General features: G+C 33.7%; 1 protein-coding gene across 3 annotated transcripts; it reads right to left on the reverse strand.

The window, feature by feature from the left end:
- Positions 1-8,710: 8,710 nt before the first annotated feature.
- LOC141702630 (uncharacterized) lies at positions 8,711-14,613 on the reverse strand. 3 transcript variants are annotated; one of them, XM_074506282.1, is made up of 3 exons: positions 13,297-14,613; positions 10,542-10,582; positions 8,720-9,774 (listed from the first exon to the last, which is right to left on the reverse strand). In XM_074506282.1, the coding sequence occupies exon 1, from the start codon at positions 14,527-14,529 to the stop codon at positions 13,303-13,305; it is 1,227 nt and encodes a 408-aa protein (XP_074362383.1). In that variant the 5' UTR covers positions 14,530-14,613; the 3' UTR covers positions 8,720-9,774; positions 10,542-10,582; positions 13,297-13,302. The 3 variants fall into 3 exon arrangements, with proteins under 3 accessions (XP_074362382.1, XP_074362383.1, XP_074362381.1); XM_074506281.1 differs by having other exon boundaries at positions 8,711-10,582; XM_074506280.1 differs by lacking the exons at positions 8,720-9,774; positions 10,542-10,582 and adding an exon at positions 10,602-11,506.
- Between the last annotated feature and the right edge of the window lie 4,158 nt (positions 14,614-18,771).

Raw genomic sequence — 18,771 nt, forward strand, 5'->3', positions numbered from 1 at the left:
TTTTATGGGTGTTTTAACTATCCACTTATTTAATCTAATAAACAAATAAAAGTTATATAAGATATATGAGAGAAACAATCCGAGAATAAGGGTTCTTTAATGGCTATCATGAATGTCTAGTTCGCGTCTCTTGTTTTGTTAAAAATAATCCTTCTAATATATATAAAATCCTCTCCCAAGGTAGATTATAGTGCCTATAATTATCCCTTGAAAGCCACTTTCATGGTCCTACAAAGTACAATTAAAAACTATTAAAAATCAAGAATTACATGTTTCACAATTTGCATATTAATCTCCCGATTCAAAACTTAAATTGTGTCTATCATATCATGTACTAGAATTACAACTCCTCTCCCGATTCGTTATAATTCCTATAAATACAATCAAAGGTTCGCGACTCCCTCAATTGTGTTAAGCCCACAATGACAGATTAACAATCACAAGAAAATCACAATACAACTAAATAAACACAACAAGGCAAAGAATACTACCCAACTCTTGGATTAAGGGATTAGCTACTAATGATATATGAAAAAAAACAAATATATATTAAAAACCACAAATCATGAGTTGAGAATTTAAATACAGAGAATACAACTTGAAGAGTTTCTTTGAAATCTGGACGAATCCCTTCGCTCCTTCTCCCAATCTCGCTCTCTAACTGCCTCTCTCCCTTCTCTCTCAAGAATAACGGATATGTCTATTCTATTCTATAATACAATATGTTATGTTTCTTTCTATACAATATATAAAACCTAATATATATTAAAGAGTTTTTAATACTTTTCTCAAAATAAATTGGACTTTGATGTAAAATTCGTAGGCTGTCTTCCAGGCCTGATTCTGGGCTGCTCCAGTAGGATTCTTGATATTGGACCATTTCTAAACTGTAGATAATTCTATTAGTTTCGCATGGACTGCAAGATCTCCCAATTCTGATGTCTAGAACTCAAGTTACGGCCCAAATAGTGATGTATGCGCGTGCAGCCCAATAAATATGAATTTCCTTATGATTTAAATCCAAATAAGCCCAATTTCATATAAAGTTGGGAATTATTTATTTCCCGTCATAAAACAATAAACTCTAATCAATAATATCTAGTTAATGATATAATATTATAAATATGAGGATAAAATCCTTTAAAATATATATAAATATATACTCTATCAAATATCCCCACACTTAGTATTTTGCAGGTCCTCGTGCAAACTAATATAATAGATTATTAACTAGTACCACTTTCGTAATATGATCACGATTGCATTTGGCATATGCAACAAACCTTTTAAACCCCAAGGTAGCCCTAGTGGACGAGTAAGGTCTCGTGAGGGCCTATAGTGAATGTACCCACAAAATCCATCTAACGCATGCAATATGTAACTACATGAATGCACCTAAATGATCGACAATACAACGGATCTCAAATATAAGAGTCTATGCCAAGTCAGATATAACCTTCAGAATTTGCAACAAATTTAGACCCATCAAGCTCACACACAATATCACTATATAGTTAACACAGGTACAAAGTGTGTGTGTGTGCTTAGCTTAACAAAAAGCTCTCTAATGAACCAAGAACAAAGACATACAAGTTTCAACATGACAAGTCATGCGAGTTAATAGCTCCCAAGTTGAGAACTAGAATAGATCTTAAACACTTCGTTACTTAGCACTAGCCATCGTTCAAGTTTAGCAAGGGATTTCCATGTCTTTCTTTATTTCTACCACACTACAACTATATGTACATATGAATTTTATTATTGTTCGGTCTAAGATTGGGTGGCTTCTCAGTGTAAGTGAGTTACGACCGCCATAAGACTTTACAAGCTCGGTCTAAAGGTTGGGTGGCTCCTCAGTATAAGTGAGTTACGACCGCCAAATGACTTTGCAAACCATATTGTACACGCATAAATATTTAAGTGGCTTATTTATATGTGCAATGATCGAGATCCCTAAAGATTTATGCACTAATACCCATGTAGCGAGTGTTGGGTCCGCAATCCCAAACCATAAAAGGTTTTAGGTTACTAGGCACAAAGTCCCCTCAGACTTAATTACTCGAGTATTAATGAGTTCAACCTAGTCAATTATACCACATTTATTTATTTTTTTGCGTGTTATTTATTACTACGATCATACATATATTTTTTTTATTTTTTCAAAGACATTTACACCCCATAGCTTCCCCCAAACTTAAGCATTTGCGTACTAAGCTCAAAAGGGAATAGTCAAAATTCTAATCATCAACAAGCGACTACCCCTCTAGAAACAAACATATCTAAGTCTCAGCTCAAGAGCATAATAATCATGTATTAAAAAATAAGCTTTGCACTAGTGACACTACGCATGTAACATCATTAAAATGTGATTTTACCAAGAATTATTCAAAAAAAAGCTACAAATATTATCATCATCGGTCAGTGACTTGAACTACTACCAATATGAGATCATGATATGATATGCAATGGAATGCAACTAACACATATTTAAATATATGATACAATGCAGTCTATATGTATTATCTTACAAGGCTAGAATTATTTTTTAAATTTTTAAAATTTTCAATTTTTTTTATTTTTTATATATAACACTATAACACAATTTGAGCTCACCCCACACTTAAATGGGTCAATATCCTCAATGATACAACAAATAATAATTCTACAATATAAAAGAATGAAAAAAGTACTCCCCTATGCATATGCTTGAAGTGTCGTTATCCATAACAAGCTTGATTGAATTTATGCCATCGTAGCGCTTGTTTTGTTGATGTAGTTGTGCTGCATGAGCATGCGAATTAACTGCAGAAGCATGTCAATCCAATGCGTGATCATGTTAAACCCTTCATTCTTATTCAAAATCGTTCTTAATACCTGAATCCCTTCAAACAAACACATCAAGGCAACATGTGGGAGTAAAAAAACTAATATTATAATATTGGGTTGCCTCCCAAGAAGCGTTTCTTTAATGTCATTAGCTTGACGTGTACATACAACCAACATTATCAATGTGGTGAAAAAGCAAATAAATGCACATATCTACGAATCAGTATTAGAATTAGGATGTGAAATTATATCTTAGATCCATAAAAATATAAGACACTTTTTATGATCCACACTTTTTCAAGAGACTTAGAAAAATCAAGGTAGCTAGAAAAGTCGTCAGAATAATCATCATAAATACGACTCATAAAATCCTTCCAAATTGGATCCCTATATTCCAAAGAAAGACTTTCAATTTCATCAATCTTAAATCCCTCCTCAATTTTAATTGGACACTCATCAATTTTATCTCGTCAAACAATTTATTGAGCTCAACAACATTCTCTAAATTGGTAGAATTTCAATTGCATCCAAATTATCGTTATCACACATGGGACTATCATTAACTAAATCAGTGGACTCATCAGACACAAAATTATCATCAACTGCTAAACAAGAATCATGGATCGTTGGAAAATTGACACAAGGAGGAACTTGAAGACAACCATCATGCATCACAAGTTGAACTTCCTTAATAAATCTATTCCTTTTAGCATTCTCCTCGTACCAACCTATTGATTCTAATTCACATGAAATATCACCTTTATTAGAAATCTCAAAATTAGAGTCATCAAAGTACTTAAGAAGTCCCAAAGAAAGTAAAGAAGGATTAGAATGACTAAAACTCTCATCAACACTATTGCATACATATGAATCATCATGGTATTGATTATCAAAAAAATAAGAAACGTCTGTGCTAGGAGAGTATTGAGCATAATATGAGTTGTAACAATCGAACGAGTTCACCTGATACGCATTAAAATTCTGAAAAGAATTAAAATTTTGATATTGTTCTTGATTGCTGATGAAGTCTTGAGTATTATCCCAACCAAAATTATTGTACATGTTGTCTCCCAAACTCAAAATTGTTCGTTATCTACCTCAAAGAAACCTGTAGACACATCAAAGAAAAATAAAAAGAAGGAAAAAATATATATATACAAAAAGAAAATCCAAACTACAATAAACAATTAACTAAAAATCAATATTGTTGTCTTCCCCGGCAGCGGCGCCAATTTGTTGATGTGAATTTTTAGAAGTTCGTTCTCAGGTAAGGACTAATATCAACACCAATTTCAAGTATTTTAACTCTTACAGTTCAGAAGTGTGGAGAATTGTTATGGGTGTTTAACTATCCACTTATTTAATCTAATAAACAAATAAAAGTTATATAAGATATATGAGAGAAACAATCCAAGAATAAGGGTTCTTCAATGGCTATCATGAATGTCTAGTTCGCGTCTCTTGTTTTGTTAAAAATAATCCTTCTAATATTTATAAAATCATCTCCCAAGGTAGATTATAGTTCCTACAATTATTCCTTGAAAGCCACTCTCATGGTCCTACAAAGTACAATTATAGACTATTAAAAAATAAGGATTACATGTTTCACAATTGGCATATTAATCTCCCGATTCAATACTTAAATTGTGTTTATCCTATCATGTACTAGATCATAACTCCTCTCCCGATTTGTTATAATTCCTATAAATACAATCAAAGGTTCGCGACTCCCTCAATTGTGTTAAACCCTCAATGACAGATTAACAATCACAAGAAAATCACAATACAACTAAATAAACACAATAAGCCAAAGAATACTACCCAACTCTTGGATCAAGGATTAACTACTCATGATATATGAAGAAAACAAATATATATTAAAACCACAAATCATGAGTTGAGAATTTGAATACAGAGAATACAACTTGAAGAGTTTCTTTGAAATCTGGACAAATCCCTTCGCTCATTCTCCCAATCTCGCTCTCTAGCTGTCTTTCTCCCTTCTCTCTCAAGAATAATGGATATGTCTATTCTATTCTCTAATAAAATATGTTATGGTTCTTTCTATACAATATATAAAACCTAATATATATTAAAGAGTTTTTAATGCTTTTCTTAAAATAAATTGGACTTTGATGTAAAATTCATAGGCTGTCTTCCAGGCCTGATTCTGGGCTTCTCCAGTTAGATTCTTGATGTTGGACCACTTCAAAACTGTAGATAATTCTTTTAGCTTCGCATGGGCTGTAAGATCGCCCAATTCTGATGTCTAGAACTCAAGTTACGGCCCAAACAGTGATGTATGCGCTTGCAGCCCAATAAATCCGAATTTCCTTATGATTTAAGTCCAAATAAGCCCAATTTCATATAAAGTTGGGAATTCTTTAATTCCTGTCATAAAACAATAAACTCTAGTTAATAATACTCCCTACATCCCTTTCGATTGTTTACATTTTTTAGAGAGTGTTCGACACGCATTTTAAGGTGCATATAAAGTATGATTCTGTAACTTTTTTTTACAATTTTCTTTTTCTGAATGAAAGTTGAATGTTTTAATTTTTATTAAGAAAAACAAAATTGTAAAAAAAAGTTACAGAACTATATTTTATATGCACCTTAAAATGCGTATCGGAGACTCTCTAAAAAATGTAAACAATTGAAAGGGACGGAGGGAGTATCTAATTAATGATATAATATTATAAATATGAGGATAAAATCCTTTAAAATATATATAAATATATACTCTGTCAACTACTAGTAGGAAACAGAACATAACCAACAACCATGAGCAAGTATACATGTGTGTGGATAGCAATCCTCCTCCGGATCAGGACCCAGATAAGCCTTCCCATATCTCTGATACAACCATGTGTACTTTATGCCGCCTCTGTCATATGCCAACTTCATCTCCTCTTCATCCAAATCCTCAAACCAATGGTTCGCAAAGTACCCCACACCACTATCAAGAACGTCACCAACTATCGGACGTCCAGCAATTGGTAAACCCAAGATATAGCTAACATCCTCCAAGATCACTGTCATTTCCCCATGGCTCATGAAGAAGGTGTTGGTCTCCGGGCGCTACCTCTCCACAAGTGTCGTGACTAGCCTAGCATCATTCTGCAACACCACACTCGGATTTGAAAACACACCAAAACCAAGGTTACGCAACAAGTCCTTTTGAGCATCAGACAAAACCCAACTACGCATGTTCATGTTCCCACAATAACACTCCAAAGGACCACGCTTATGCCCCTCCCAAACCTCCGAACTTACATGATACTCGTTATCAAAGATAACGGTATGACTAACTGGACCCAGCAATATGTTATTCATCCTGAAACAATAAACATGAAAACAATTCAATAAACATAAAAACAGTTCAATAATCCACAAAATTTTATGTATAAGCTATTTCAATCATATAAACACAACGATGAATACAAATTCAAAACCGCAATGCAAAAACTCTAACTCTAGAAATCTCAAACAATATCATACACCAATTTCACAAATTCAATACCGCAATGCAAAAAATTTATACTCGCAACATCCACTCGCAAATATCAAACTCGCAACATCAACACGCTTATTCTCTGATAGCAATATAGTCCAAGATTACACTTTTTTATCAACAACATTTTGGTTATCAAGAAAGCCTTCAGTCACATGACTATTTTCCTCACTTTAATTCATGTACACTTGCGCTCTCTAACACTTCAACACATGAAATAGAGGACAGGAATACACGATCATATAGTACACGATCAAAACATATACACGAACATAAGTACATAAATTTTCCTTATTCATACCACAACATCCACTCGCAACATTCAAAATATATACACGATCAAAATTTAAATTACACGATCATATACATACTTAAACTCGAATGATATCATATATATATAATCATATATACACTTAAACACGATCAAAATTCAAAATTCAAAAACACAGTCAAGATCACAGTCGAATATATACATAATCATATAATCAGACATACAATTAAACTCGAACGCTGGGAAATCATACATAATAATACTCGAACCCTGGAATCTGAAAAAACACAGAAATTTGTATGTAGAACGAACATTAATCGCTGTGAAATCGAAGGAAAAGTGAAGAAGAACAAGACTCGATGTTGATCGCCTTCAAATCGCCCCTAAATCGCCTCTAATCGCTGTGTATATAATATTTTAGGTCAAAACTGCTAAACGGGTCATTTCAACTTGTTAAATCTGTTTCAAAAAAAAGAATAATTTTAAAAAAATGAAAAAAGAATTTGTATTTGATTTCTTTCTTGCTGCAAACTGTATTTTCAAATTGTAAGAAAAACTTTAAAAATAATTTTGTTAATTATATATGTATATTATACGTAGAATAATATTTAGTTTCAATAGTATATAATTTTTGGACTAGGATGAATAATTTAATGTCTTGGACAAAAATTAAATTTAAATCCAACTATAATAATTATAATTTTATTTATATATTTTAAAAATCATGTTAACCACTAACTCGATGTGACTAATCATAATTAAAATTTATTTGTGAATTCTAACTTTTTCTAAAAATATTTGTCATAGTATACACTTCACAACTATATGCAATTTTTGTATTCCACTTACAATCTAAAGCAATCTAATGCAACTTTTTAATTGCTTTTTAATAAAAATAATTGCAATTATTTTTGCTTGAATTTAGTGGAAAATGGTATTGTTACATAGAATAAAATAAACAGTTTTTGCAAAAAGATAATTAAAAAACATGATTTTCTTATATATGCAGCTGTATTTGCTAGAAATTTTATATAAAGTTGAACTTTTTCGGTCTCATTTAATATCACTCTCGTCCGATGAGACTCGCTCGATTTCATATTAATAATTTACTTTGTAAACTTCACACATATTACGAATTGAAAAATAGTCACGAATTGAAAAATAGTCGGTCTTTTTTCACTTTCACACAATAATACAACTTAATTTTTAGATATTAGAACAACTCTAATCCAACACTTTATAGTGTAAAACTTACTTCAATCCAACATGGTGTTAAATTACACCAAATAAATAGTGTTACACCAAATTTGGTGTCAAAATACTTGCAATTTTTACACTGAATTTAACCTTATTCAGAATTCCTACTATACCATTATCTTTGTCGATAAAAAACAAATCTCATTTATATTCTATTATATTTAATAAAAAATTTACTTTTGAAAAAGTAAGTATATAATATCTCTATTCACATTGTAAATTATAGTATCAATGGGTTGGAATAATGGTATTATTTTGACACTATTTTAGTATCAAAGTAACATTATTTTGATGTTATGAGTTCGAGATGATCTTATATTTCATTAATGGATGTATACATATTTTGAGATTGGAAATGATCTTATATTTCGAGAGATAAATAAATATATTATATACACACAAAAGTCATTAAATAATTGATTTTCTATAGATGAGCCACAAACTGAGTCAGGGGTGGTGGCCCTAGATATCACTTTGTGGTTAAAAATGACCCTAAATGTCACTTCAAAATGTACATCGTATTACATTTATGCCAAAGACCTAAAACGGTATTTTGTGTAACATTTTGGCATTTTAAATTTTTTTATGCGCAAAACGGTATATAAAGTAAAGTTTTGGTACACAATGCTATATGATGTATCGTTGTGAGCCAAAACGTTATTTCAACTAATATTTTGCACATTATAAAAAAATTAAAAAAAAATAAAGTACCAAAAACGGTACACTACGTACCGTTTTACATTTTTTAAAAAAAATACAAAACGTAACGTAAGACGAAGTACCGTTATGAAGTGATATTTATTTTCAAAAGTGAGATTTTGGGCCATCTATCACTCAAAAATGACATTTTGGTCCATGGTTCCCGAGCGAGGGCCAGGTTTGAATCCATATCGAAAAAGATCGAATCTACGTACCAATTTCTAGCAGTGAAGCTAGTATGATATTCACGTGCCCTATAACACAAATGGAACTAAGTTTACATCTTGTAAGTTGGAGCTAATAGAGTTGGTGTAGAAATCTCCATTACTAGGGGCGCCATCAAGGAAATCGAATCATATCAGATCGACAAGTAAACTGAATCCTATTAAATCGATACAATCATACATTGGAAACTGCCTGTACTGCTTCCCAGATTAGCTCCTCTCTCTTTGTACAGCTTTTTCACTTTGTTGCTTAGCAGCAGCACTTAAAGGTAACCAGAAATTATTTGTACAAAACATATGAATAAATGTGACATCTAGGCGGCCAGAAAACATCCACATTGACCGCCAGACCATGAGCATACTCAGGATCTACATCCTTATAAATTTATAAACAAGTTATAATTTTCGGAAGAAAAAACCTGGAACAAACTTAGTTTACGAGTTTTCTTTCCAAAGTTGGGACATGAAATAAATCAACTTGCTTCGACTAATATGGTACCTGGTTCTCCCAATCGCACATGCTTCACACCATTCAATAGCAATCTCATTATTCACAACTCAAACCTTAATAACTCGGTCCAAATTTGGGAATATACGAATCTATAGAGCAATGGTTAGCTGCAAAAGTGTGTATACTTACATTCTTAGATATAAAATTTTAGAAAGTCCTAAACTCACAACCATGAGACAACAACTCGCTTAACTGCATGAGCAATTAAATACAGAGTACCTTGTAACACCAAAAAGGCAAAAACAATCAACTGCTAGATTCAACTCACCATTGGATTGAGCATCAACTAAGTATCTGAATATATATAGCACAGAGTTGTTATAATTTTAACCCGAATGAACTTTAGAAACAAATTGTGTGAATGCAAAATTTAATGCTGTAATATTCTTTGAAGTGAACTGTTTGTAAAGCTTTCTTTACTGCAAAACTAATCCCAGTAATATCTGAACTGCTACAACATAAATATTATAACCTGCCAATATCAGACTCAAACAATAATGGATCAAAAAGTAACAAAAAAGGCATATTAAGTGACGGATAAGAGAGTGAAGGAGAATACAATGATGCAAAAGGAGGGTTAAGGATGTTGACAGTGAGAGTACTCACTGCTCAGTGCAGTTCCAAACATACACCACCACCAAACTCTTAAATTTTGGTTCGAATCCATTAATTGCTTCTAACCGTTTCCAAACCTTCCAAACGTTTTCAGATTCAATTGATGGTTTTTCGGTTATAGTTTAATTCGGTTCTTTCAATTAAATAATCTTTTATTTTTAGTAAATACAATATAATAGCTAAAGAGTTGAAAATGATGCAACTAAACTTATAATAAGAATAAAAAATTTGAATTTTTAGTCCAGAATAGACCAACATAAGTGAATTCATATTGGTTTCATAGTTAAAACAATTAGTAGAATAAAAAATTCAAATATCAAAAATGGCCAAGCAAATAAAACACATAAGTGAAGAACAAACTAGGTTTGTCTTTGTTTTTCTAGATAGTGATGAAGTTAACCAAAACTGATGTCAATAAAAGTTGTTAGTAAGTAAATAAATAAAACTAAAGAAGAATAAAGGGCCTCCATTAGTTGTAAACTTATAATACTAAGTTAAAGCTCGATTTGCGAAATTTGTCCTAGAAAAATTCTCTACTAAATAAAAGAACCGAAGTATCTTCTAAAAAACTTGATTATGTGTGAAATTTGCGGGTGGTAATTTCTCATGTGCCTAAAAATGTACCTTTGGTCCCGCTTTGAAGAGCTGCATGAGCCCCCGCCAAACTGGAAAGAATATGTCAATGCTAATGGTTAGAGAGCATGTTATATAAGTACAATTGTGGGGGTTTGCAGGAAATTAAATTTTGAAAAAGAATGCCCATATGGGAAAAAGTGTAATTTCCTACATCGAATTCCGTATAACACACTGAGAGAAGGCCCTGCCTATTAGTTCATATGCACCAAGCATAGAAACCACAGGACCGGCGTTGGAGCTGGAACAGAGAAACAGTATTAGGCAAACTAGACTGAATAAGCATTTAACTTATTTCACTGGATAGTTAACGTAGTTAATAGGAAACATGAAGTTTGAAACAATAAAAAATGTGCACCAAGTAGAACACGGGTGACCACTCTTTCAAAGGAAATTGCCACTATGCTAATGGACAGACATCTGCTTGTTTAATCTACTCTACTTAATTGTTAGATTACTATTTTTCTTCTCTATGTTTTCCTCTCCTGTATGTAAATGATATATGTCTCCTTGGTCCTTACTACCCTTAGTAGTAAATAACATACATCTTCTACATTCAATAGAAAACAATAAAGAAAAAGAAATGGTAAATAACAATGAAATAGAGTAAAGCACACCGCAAACACATGCTCATAAGGATAGTGACAATTCCCTTTGAAAGAACAATTACAAGTGTTCTCCCACTAGGTGCACTGCACATCTTTTATTGCAAAATGCAGGCTTCCAGTTAACTATGCAACTACGCAGCAGACAAGTCAGATGCTTTTCCAGTCAAGTTTGTCTTGTTTTGTTGTTTTTCTGCTCCTCCAACATGTAGCATTGGTCCATCGGTCATGCGATTTCCATACTCAATGCAAATATACTCATAGGCAAGGGCCATCTGAGTGCTATACGGAATTTGTTGTAGGAAATTGCACTTTTCCTCATATGGGCATTCTTTTTCAAAAATAAATTTCCTGCAAAAACCCAAAACTATTTCTATATCATGCTCGTTAAACTTAACCATTAGCATTAATATATTATTTCCAATTTGGCGGGGGCTCGTGCAGCTCCTCAAAGTCATGACCAAAGGTACATTTATATTCACTAGAGAAAATACCACCAGCAAATTTTGCACAAAATCAAATTATTTAGAAGATACTTCCAATTCCTTTATTTAATAAATAGAGAATTTTCCTGGGATAAATTTCCCAAAATCTAGCTTTGAACTTAGTATTACAATGTACAACTAACGGAGGCTCTTTATTCTTCCAAGAAAAAAGATTAATCAAAACTAGGTTTAAAATAAGTTTTTATGTTTTGAATTACATGCATAAAATATGTACTACATATATACATGTTTTAGAGAGACATAAATCTAAATATTACAACAATGAATTTAGAAGACGGGTAAATACTTCCAGAGGAGAAGGTGTGCTGAGGAGAAGAGGAATGCTTTATAAAGCATGTGAGTTCATATGGATGCAATATACAGATAAAAAATGTATAAATTAAATGTTTTGAACCCTAATTTTTCGGTTCCGGGTCAGCACATGAGTCAGGTCCCGAGTAAAGCCGATGGACACCACAAACAAAAAATCGCTCTCCACTTATTCTACAATACTGACTGGTGAACTAGTCCTCGTGATTACCATAACAAAAAATCGCTACTCCACTTATTCTACAATACTGACTGGTCAACTAGTCCTCGTGATTACCATAACCATGCTGTTAACTTTAAAATATAATTGTGCTACAATCTTCCAGTAAAAATTAATTCTAAATGAGGATCTCATCATATTTTCTCTAAAGAAGCGTAAAATAATATACATCAAGGATCAAAATAAAACAAGTAAACTTCTGGATACTTTGGCTACAAGCCCACAATGACAGCAGGAGACAAGGAGCCAGTTAGAAATCCACGGTTATATGATGGAGGAAATCACAAAAGTAACCCAAAGCTATTGTAAGCAGGAAAATTATGGGGTGGGAATATTTTGGTTCCGATATATATTCTTTAATAAAGTGTCACTTGACTCTTGAGCAGCAGCAGAACAGTCACCTCAGTGCTACACTTTTTATCTAAAATTTTCTTTAATATGGGTAAAGCTCTTCAACAGCAGTGTTCCATGCAAAAGAAAAAAGTTTGTGCTCCAATTTCTTTTGAACCAAGTGTCCGACATGGATACATGTCCAAGTATCGGACTCAGCAATATTTTGAAAACATAACATGTTTTTGCCAAAATTACAGACTAAACCTACATGAGCATGAGCAAGTAGTATGTGATCTACGAAAAGTATCTAACAAGTTTGACTTGCACCCTAGGTATTAGAAATCACATACTAAATCTAAGAAAGAAAGGTCTGACGAATCTAGAAAAAATTTATGGTCATGAATAATGAAACACTGACAGAATTTGAGTAGTTCATTCCTAGGCACATAAACATTAAAGAATTAACTTTTATAGGTTCAAGTAGTCATGGAGTTTTTTACTACAGTTACTGATGAGCTAGGGTAGTTGACATAAGGACACCTAGATTCGACTATCAGTAAAATAATTTTTCATATGAAACATCATATAAGAAATAATACATAATACCAACACTAATTAACACAGTCTATAACAAATATACTAGAACAGAAGCATTCACTTACATGTATAACTTACAATCACATACAACCACCATCAATCCACAACTAAACATACAATTGATTTCTGAACAATACAGCGTTAACACAATTAAGGAATTCAGAGACAAACATAACCTGCTTTCATTTTGAAACCAAGAGAATCTCCGGTTTCTTAGCTTTACTCGGAGTATTAGCATTGGAAGAAGCTGAATTAACAGCTGCCAGTTGTGCAGATTCCCTTGCTCTCTTATCAAGTTGAATCAAACTCCTAGTCGCCAACAACGCCTGCGGAACCAACTCATGAGAAGCCCTAGCATACAAACTCCTAACCGCCACCGAAGCCGCGTCCTTAACCTCATTACTATTCATAGGCCCCATCAAACAATGTCCCAAAATCCTCAAAACCGGCTGCAAAAGCTCCCACGGAAGAGGAATCCTCGCCCCCTTCACCCCCACATCACAATCCCCATTCTCCCCATTCTCCGTAATCCTCAAATCCCCAATCCCCTCCCCAACCTCATCAATCTCCTCAACCCTAACCTCCTCCCCAAACACATTCCCAACCTCCTCATCAAACTCCGTCCTACACTCACAATCCTGCCCCGCCCAATCCGCCGCAATCCTACAAAAATCCAACTTCGACCACACCGGCATTTGTGATATCTGCTTATAATAACAATCCAACACAACCCCCACTATAAAAGCCCGTTTAGTCGACTTAACCGCCGTTTGTGGCTCCAACGGAGGACACAACACCCCACTCTTCCCCCCTAATTTATAACCCCCATTCACATTCGTATTCGTACCCGCATTTCCATTTAATTTAGCATTACTAGAATTACTAACATTTCGCGGAGTGTGATACAACGAAGGCAAATTCAAATCAGGCAAATTAACAACAACAGCTTTACCATTACGAGCTTTTGTCTCGGAGGCATAAATCGAAAGCAACACAGCTTCAAAACCAGATAAAGAATTATTCGAATTAGAGTGAATACGAGAAAGATAAATACCCGATAGTACCGGAATGTAGGAGAGAACAACGAGACGGAGATCGGGATCAGCGGAGAGGAAAGTGTCGTAAAGCCAGTGACAAAGCGGGTCGGATCCTGACCCGGAAGAGGGGTTTGAGAGAGAGAGGGTAATTGAGGAGTAAGAGGAGTGAGAGAGGAGGAGAGAGCGAGCGGGGCGGTCGGTGTCGGCGAGGAGAGAGATGGAGGGGGAGAGAGATGGGGGGAGGAGAGAGATGAGGAGAGAGATGCGAGTGCGGGCTTTGGAGATTGATTCCCACCAAGATTGCATTGGGTCGGAGGTTGTGGAGGAGGAGGGGGAGGAGGTGGGTTGGGGTTGGGATTGGGGGATGTTCATTGTGAGGTGGGAGAGATCGAGAGAGATCTGCGAGAGAGAGAGAGAGAGAGAGAGAGAGAGATGGTGTGTTTGTTGGTAGATCTGTTAATTGTGAACAGTTTAGTGTCTGGAGTCTTGACTTGCATTTGACAAGAACAAAAATAGTGAATTATGGTGAAGGTAAAATTTGAGTATTATTATTTTTTAAACAAAATTATTTTCAATACTTTCGAAATGTATCATATCTTTCAAGACATAGTATTTTTTGCTGTAAAAATTGGGAATCAAAAATATTCGGTGGAGGCATTATTTAGAACTACTATGGATGCCTGCTTCGCGTGCCGTTGATTTTTTAATAAATTAAGAGGTCAATCAAGTGATTACACGGAACTATTTTTCCAAAATTAGGAGTTTTGATGCATATTGTTATTTTTTTCATAAGGTGCCCAGAAAACAGAAGAAAGTTAAATGAATGGGATTACATATTTGTGAAAATCGTTTAAAAAGGATTGAGTGCGACGATTTTGTATTTTTTTTTTTTGCCGAATTACTACCTCTTCTTTGTTATTTTCGGTCCGTAGTGGAACCTGATATCGAAATCAGTTGAAGATTTTAACATTACGTTGACGGTTTTCTCAGCTATAGAAACTGTACGTTTAAGAGTTATAGAGTAGTAGTGGTAAACATAATATGGTAATGTCATTATGTGGTCCGTAGTACATGAATAATGTAGAATGTAATTTAAGAGTCAAAGATCCGTACCTGAGAGGGTGCGTTCTTTACTCGGAACTATCAACTCATTCATGTACAACAGGTAGCTTCTGCAAATAATAAATATATTTTCAGATTCAACTAAATGTAATATAAGTCTATATATTGAAAGTGTTGAATAATTTGATTTCAATTTTAGTAATACGTAAAATGAATTGTTCCATAAGTCTATATATTGAAAGTGTTGAATAATTTTATTTCACTTTTAGTAATACGTAAAATGAATTGTGCCATAACTTCAACTTTTGCTTTAATAATATTGGACATATCATTTGCGGGATATATATTCTATAATTAAACTTTTTTGGAAAAAAAGAAATAGTTCAAAATTAATTTACTTTGTATAGCTTAAGTTTATTTATTCAAAACAATTGACTCAGGTAATTGATAAACTATGTACGTAGCTTGATAAAATTTATTAGGTCATCGATATGTTTTTCACCTCCAAATTCCTAAAATTACATAACAATATCGTGTACTCATCATGTTAAGCAAATAGTAATTTACAAACTTACTATGTTTAACTTCTCTAACTTTCTTCAGAGCAAAATACCAAATTTAATATTCGGATGTCCTTACCGATTGTAGTATTTGTTGTTACAATGTTTTTTAGGTTAGTGCTTAATATAAATTAATTTGAATAATAAAGTTTGTAAAACCTTTTGTAAGGAGTTAATATGTAGATGTGAGTAAATAGTGCATTTTTAATCTGTTTCATTTAAGTGAATAAATACATATCTTAATTTTTAAATATAATGGACATTTGTAAGTTCTTTTTCGTTGTATAGTTTAAGTTCTTTTATTTTAAACCAATGATTAAGGTAGTTTAAAAACTATGTATGTTGCTTGATTATTTTTATTAAGTAATTTACTTGAAAATGATTAAACCAATGATTAAGGTAGTTTAAAAACTATGATTAAGTTCTTTGTTATTTTTGGTCCGTAATGGAACTTGAGAATGAAATAAGAGTGATATAGTAGTATTGCTAAACATAAAGTGGTATGTGTACTATATAGTTAATGTCATAACACAGCTTATATGGGAATCAATTACCAATTTAAAGCATTTCGTTATACTTGAAAACCATAAAATTCATTACATAATAGTTTAACCTCCTCACTTTGAAGGTTGGAGGGAAAAGTAGAAGCATGGGGACATAGAGCTTCACATTGTACAGGATGCAAAATGCAAGCAAAATAGATTGTGGAAATCATTAGAATATGATTCTTTGTCCTCTATTCTATTTTGTTGCTGGAGACCGAAAGGTAAGATTTGACATCATGTCCAGGTGGTAGCTGCTGCTTGATTCCTGTAAAAGGCAATCAAGCGAAGAATGGTATTGAGAATATACGTTTTTTAATACTGACAGGGGAAGGTTGGGCTGTAATGGCTTACCGTTGTTGTCTGTTGCTGCATAGAGGCTGTGGCCTCTGTTAGATGTTGGTTTGGATCGATGAAGGTTGTGCAAATGTTTGTTGTGAAGTATGTTTTGGCCTTGTCCAATACATTGAATTCCTTTATGATAAGTTTGATGGTGTATTTCATGTTAACCAATGCTTTCAACTATGAAGGGAACGACTTATCTTCTCCCATCTGAAAGTATAGTAAGAAGTTAGCGGTCTTTGGAATGAGGCATGAAATCATAGGTAAAAGTATTAGATGTTACCTGTTTGAGGAGGTGCACAGCTCTTTTTCCAACGACAGCTCTTACCTGCTGGTCGTTCAGTATGATGTCAATGCAACCCGTGTTATCTGATGCCTTTATAGTTAACTTGAATCTATGTATATTGAAGAGGCCGAAGAAGGTATTAATTTGCTATCAAATGTAGATATAAAATTATGTGGTGGAGAAGTTTGTAATTTGTCACTTACATCTTGTCGGGGCAAGGCAGGATACGATTGCAATGCATACTGTACCATTGATTTTCCTCAAATTCTATTTCTCCAAAGCATTGTGTGCAAATTGTCTTGTACCATGGATCGGTCTCTTCGACCGCAGTGATAATGAGGTGTGCACAAATTTGTCTCTACAAGTACATAAACTGTAATATTGAACGAAGAAAGAACTGGTACTTGTTTAGGTTTGCATTACCATGATGTATTCCTTCCCCGGGCTTATAGTCCTCGCAACATTAAGCATTTCCACCGCTGCATGTTTGTCCATTGCATACAATTCTTGTTGGAAAGCAGGTTGTGTCAATCTAATGATATTTGGCGAATGTTGAAATTGTTAGATGCATGACATTAGTGTAAGGATTATGTCAATGTAATTTCTTTACTTACTTCTGTCTTAGCTGCATCACACTGTAATGATTATAGTTGATATAACATTGAGTCCCCCCTACACTTGAAAGATCGACTTGATCTTGGAAGGGAAACATTTGTTTACACATGCACAATGTATATAGAGAAGCGTCAAAAAACGTAAAGAGGTTATGGATTCATCAATACACGGAATAACTTACTACTTTCATACCATTCCACAATCCTACTCGGCTACTTGCAATAATCAGTATAGTAGGTTTTTCATGAACTTCTTTCATCTGTTCATCAAACATTTCAGCAAATGTATCCCAGAAAGTGACATTGATTTAGGACCTACGCATTATTTCCGGGATATTTGACGATTAAGGACGAAAATAACCTAAAAATATGGAAATGAAACGTAGAAGGAAAATGTAACCTTCCATCGGTGAGTATTAGCTTAACTTGCTTCTGAGCATCATTGAATTTGTTGACCAAATGTGTGAGTGGCTAATAAAATTTCACAATTCCAATTACATCTGTGGATACAATTATTTAAAATTGTTAGTTTCAGTTCAAGGTTTACATGTTAAAAACATTTATTTATTGATTTCACCTGCCAAGTCAGTTGTTTGTTTTGTAAGCTCCATCAGCTCGCTATGATCATAGAAATCAAAAGCATTATTTTCAATAGTACATGTACTTTCCTGAATCTCTTTAATTTGAGTGTCTTTTGAGAAAACCAACTGGACATCATTTGCGAGGCATAAGAACTTGTCATCGGGTTTGTATGCCTGAACGAACTTCCTAATGATATAGCATATGCCCACAGTGAACTTCTCTCTTAGCGTGTTATCTGCGTTTCCAGGGATGAAAGCGTGCATCCTGCTATTCTGGGAGGTTTGCAGGAAATGGACATTATATTCTGCAGCTGTATGTATAATAGTAAAAGTTCATAACATACTTTACCTTGTCATCTAAGAGAATGATGTTGAAACTTTTGAAAATCTTACCTTTTCTTATAGCTCCTCTCCAGAACCTTGTAACTCTTACTCTTATTTTCCAATCAAACTTGCCAACTTTGAGGCTACTTAGGTCGTCAAACTTTGCTTTGGACATGTTGCTCTTCACAGGGTAGGTACAATGCTCAATTGTTTGGTGGTTGAAAGTTCTCTGCTGTAAATAACTTTCATTATAGTCAGAGAAGCATAATGTGTTATGTTTAACACCTACCACCATTTGCTTAT

Source organism: Apium graveolens, unplaced genomic scaffold (assembly GCF_009905375.1).
Source record: "Apium graveolens cultivar Ventura unplaced genomic scaffold, ASM990537v1 ctg5387, whole genome shotgun sequence".
Taxonomy (NCBI): domain Eukaryota; kingdom Viridiplantae; phylum Streptophyta; class Magnoliopsida; order Apiales; family Apiaceae; genus Apium; species Apium graveolens.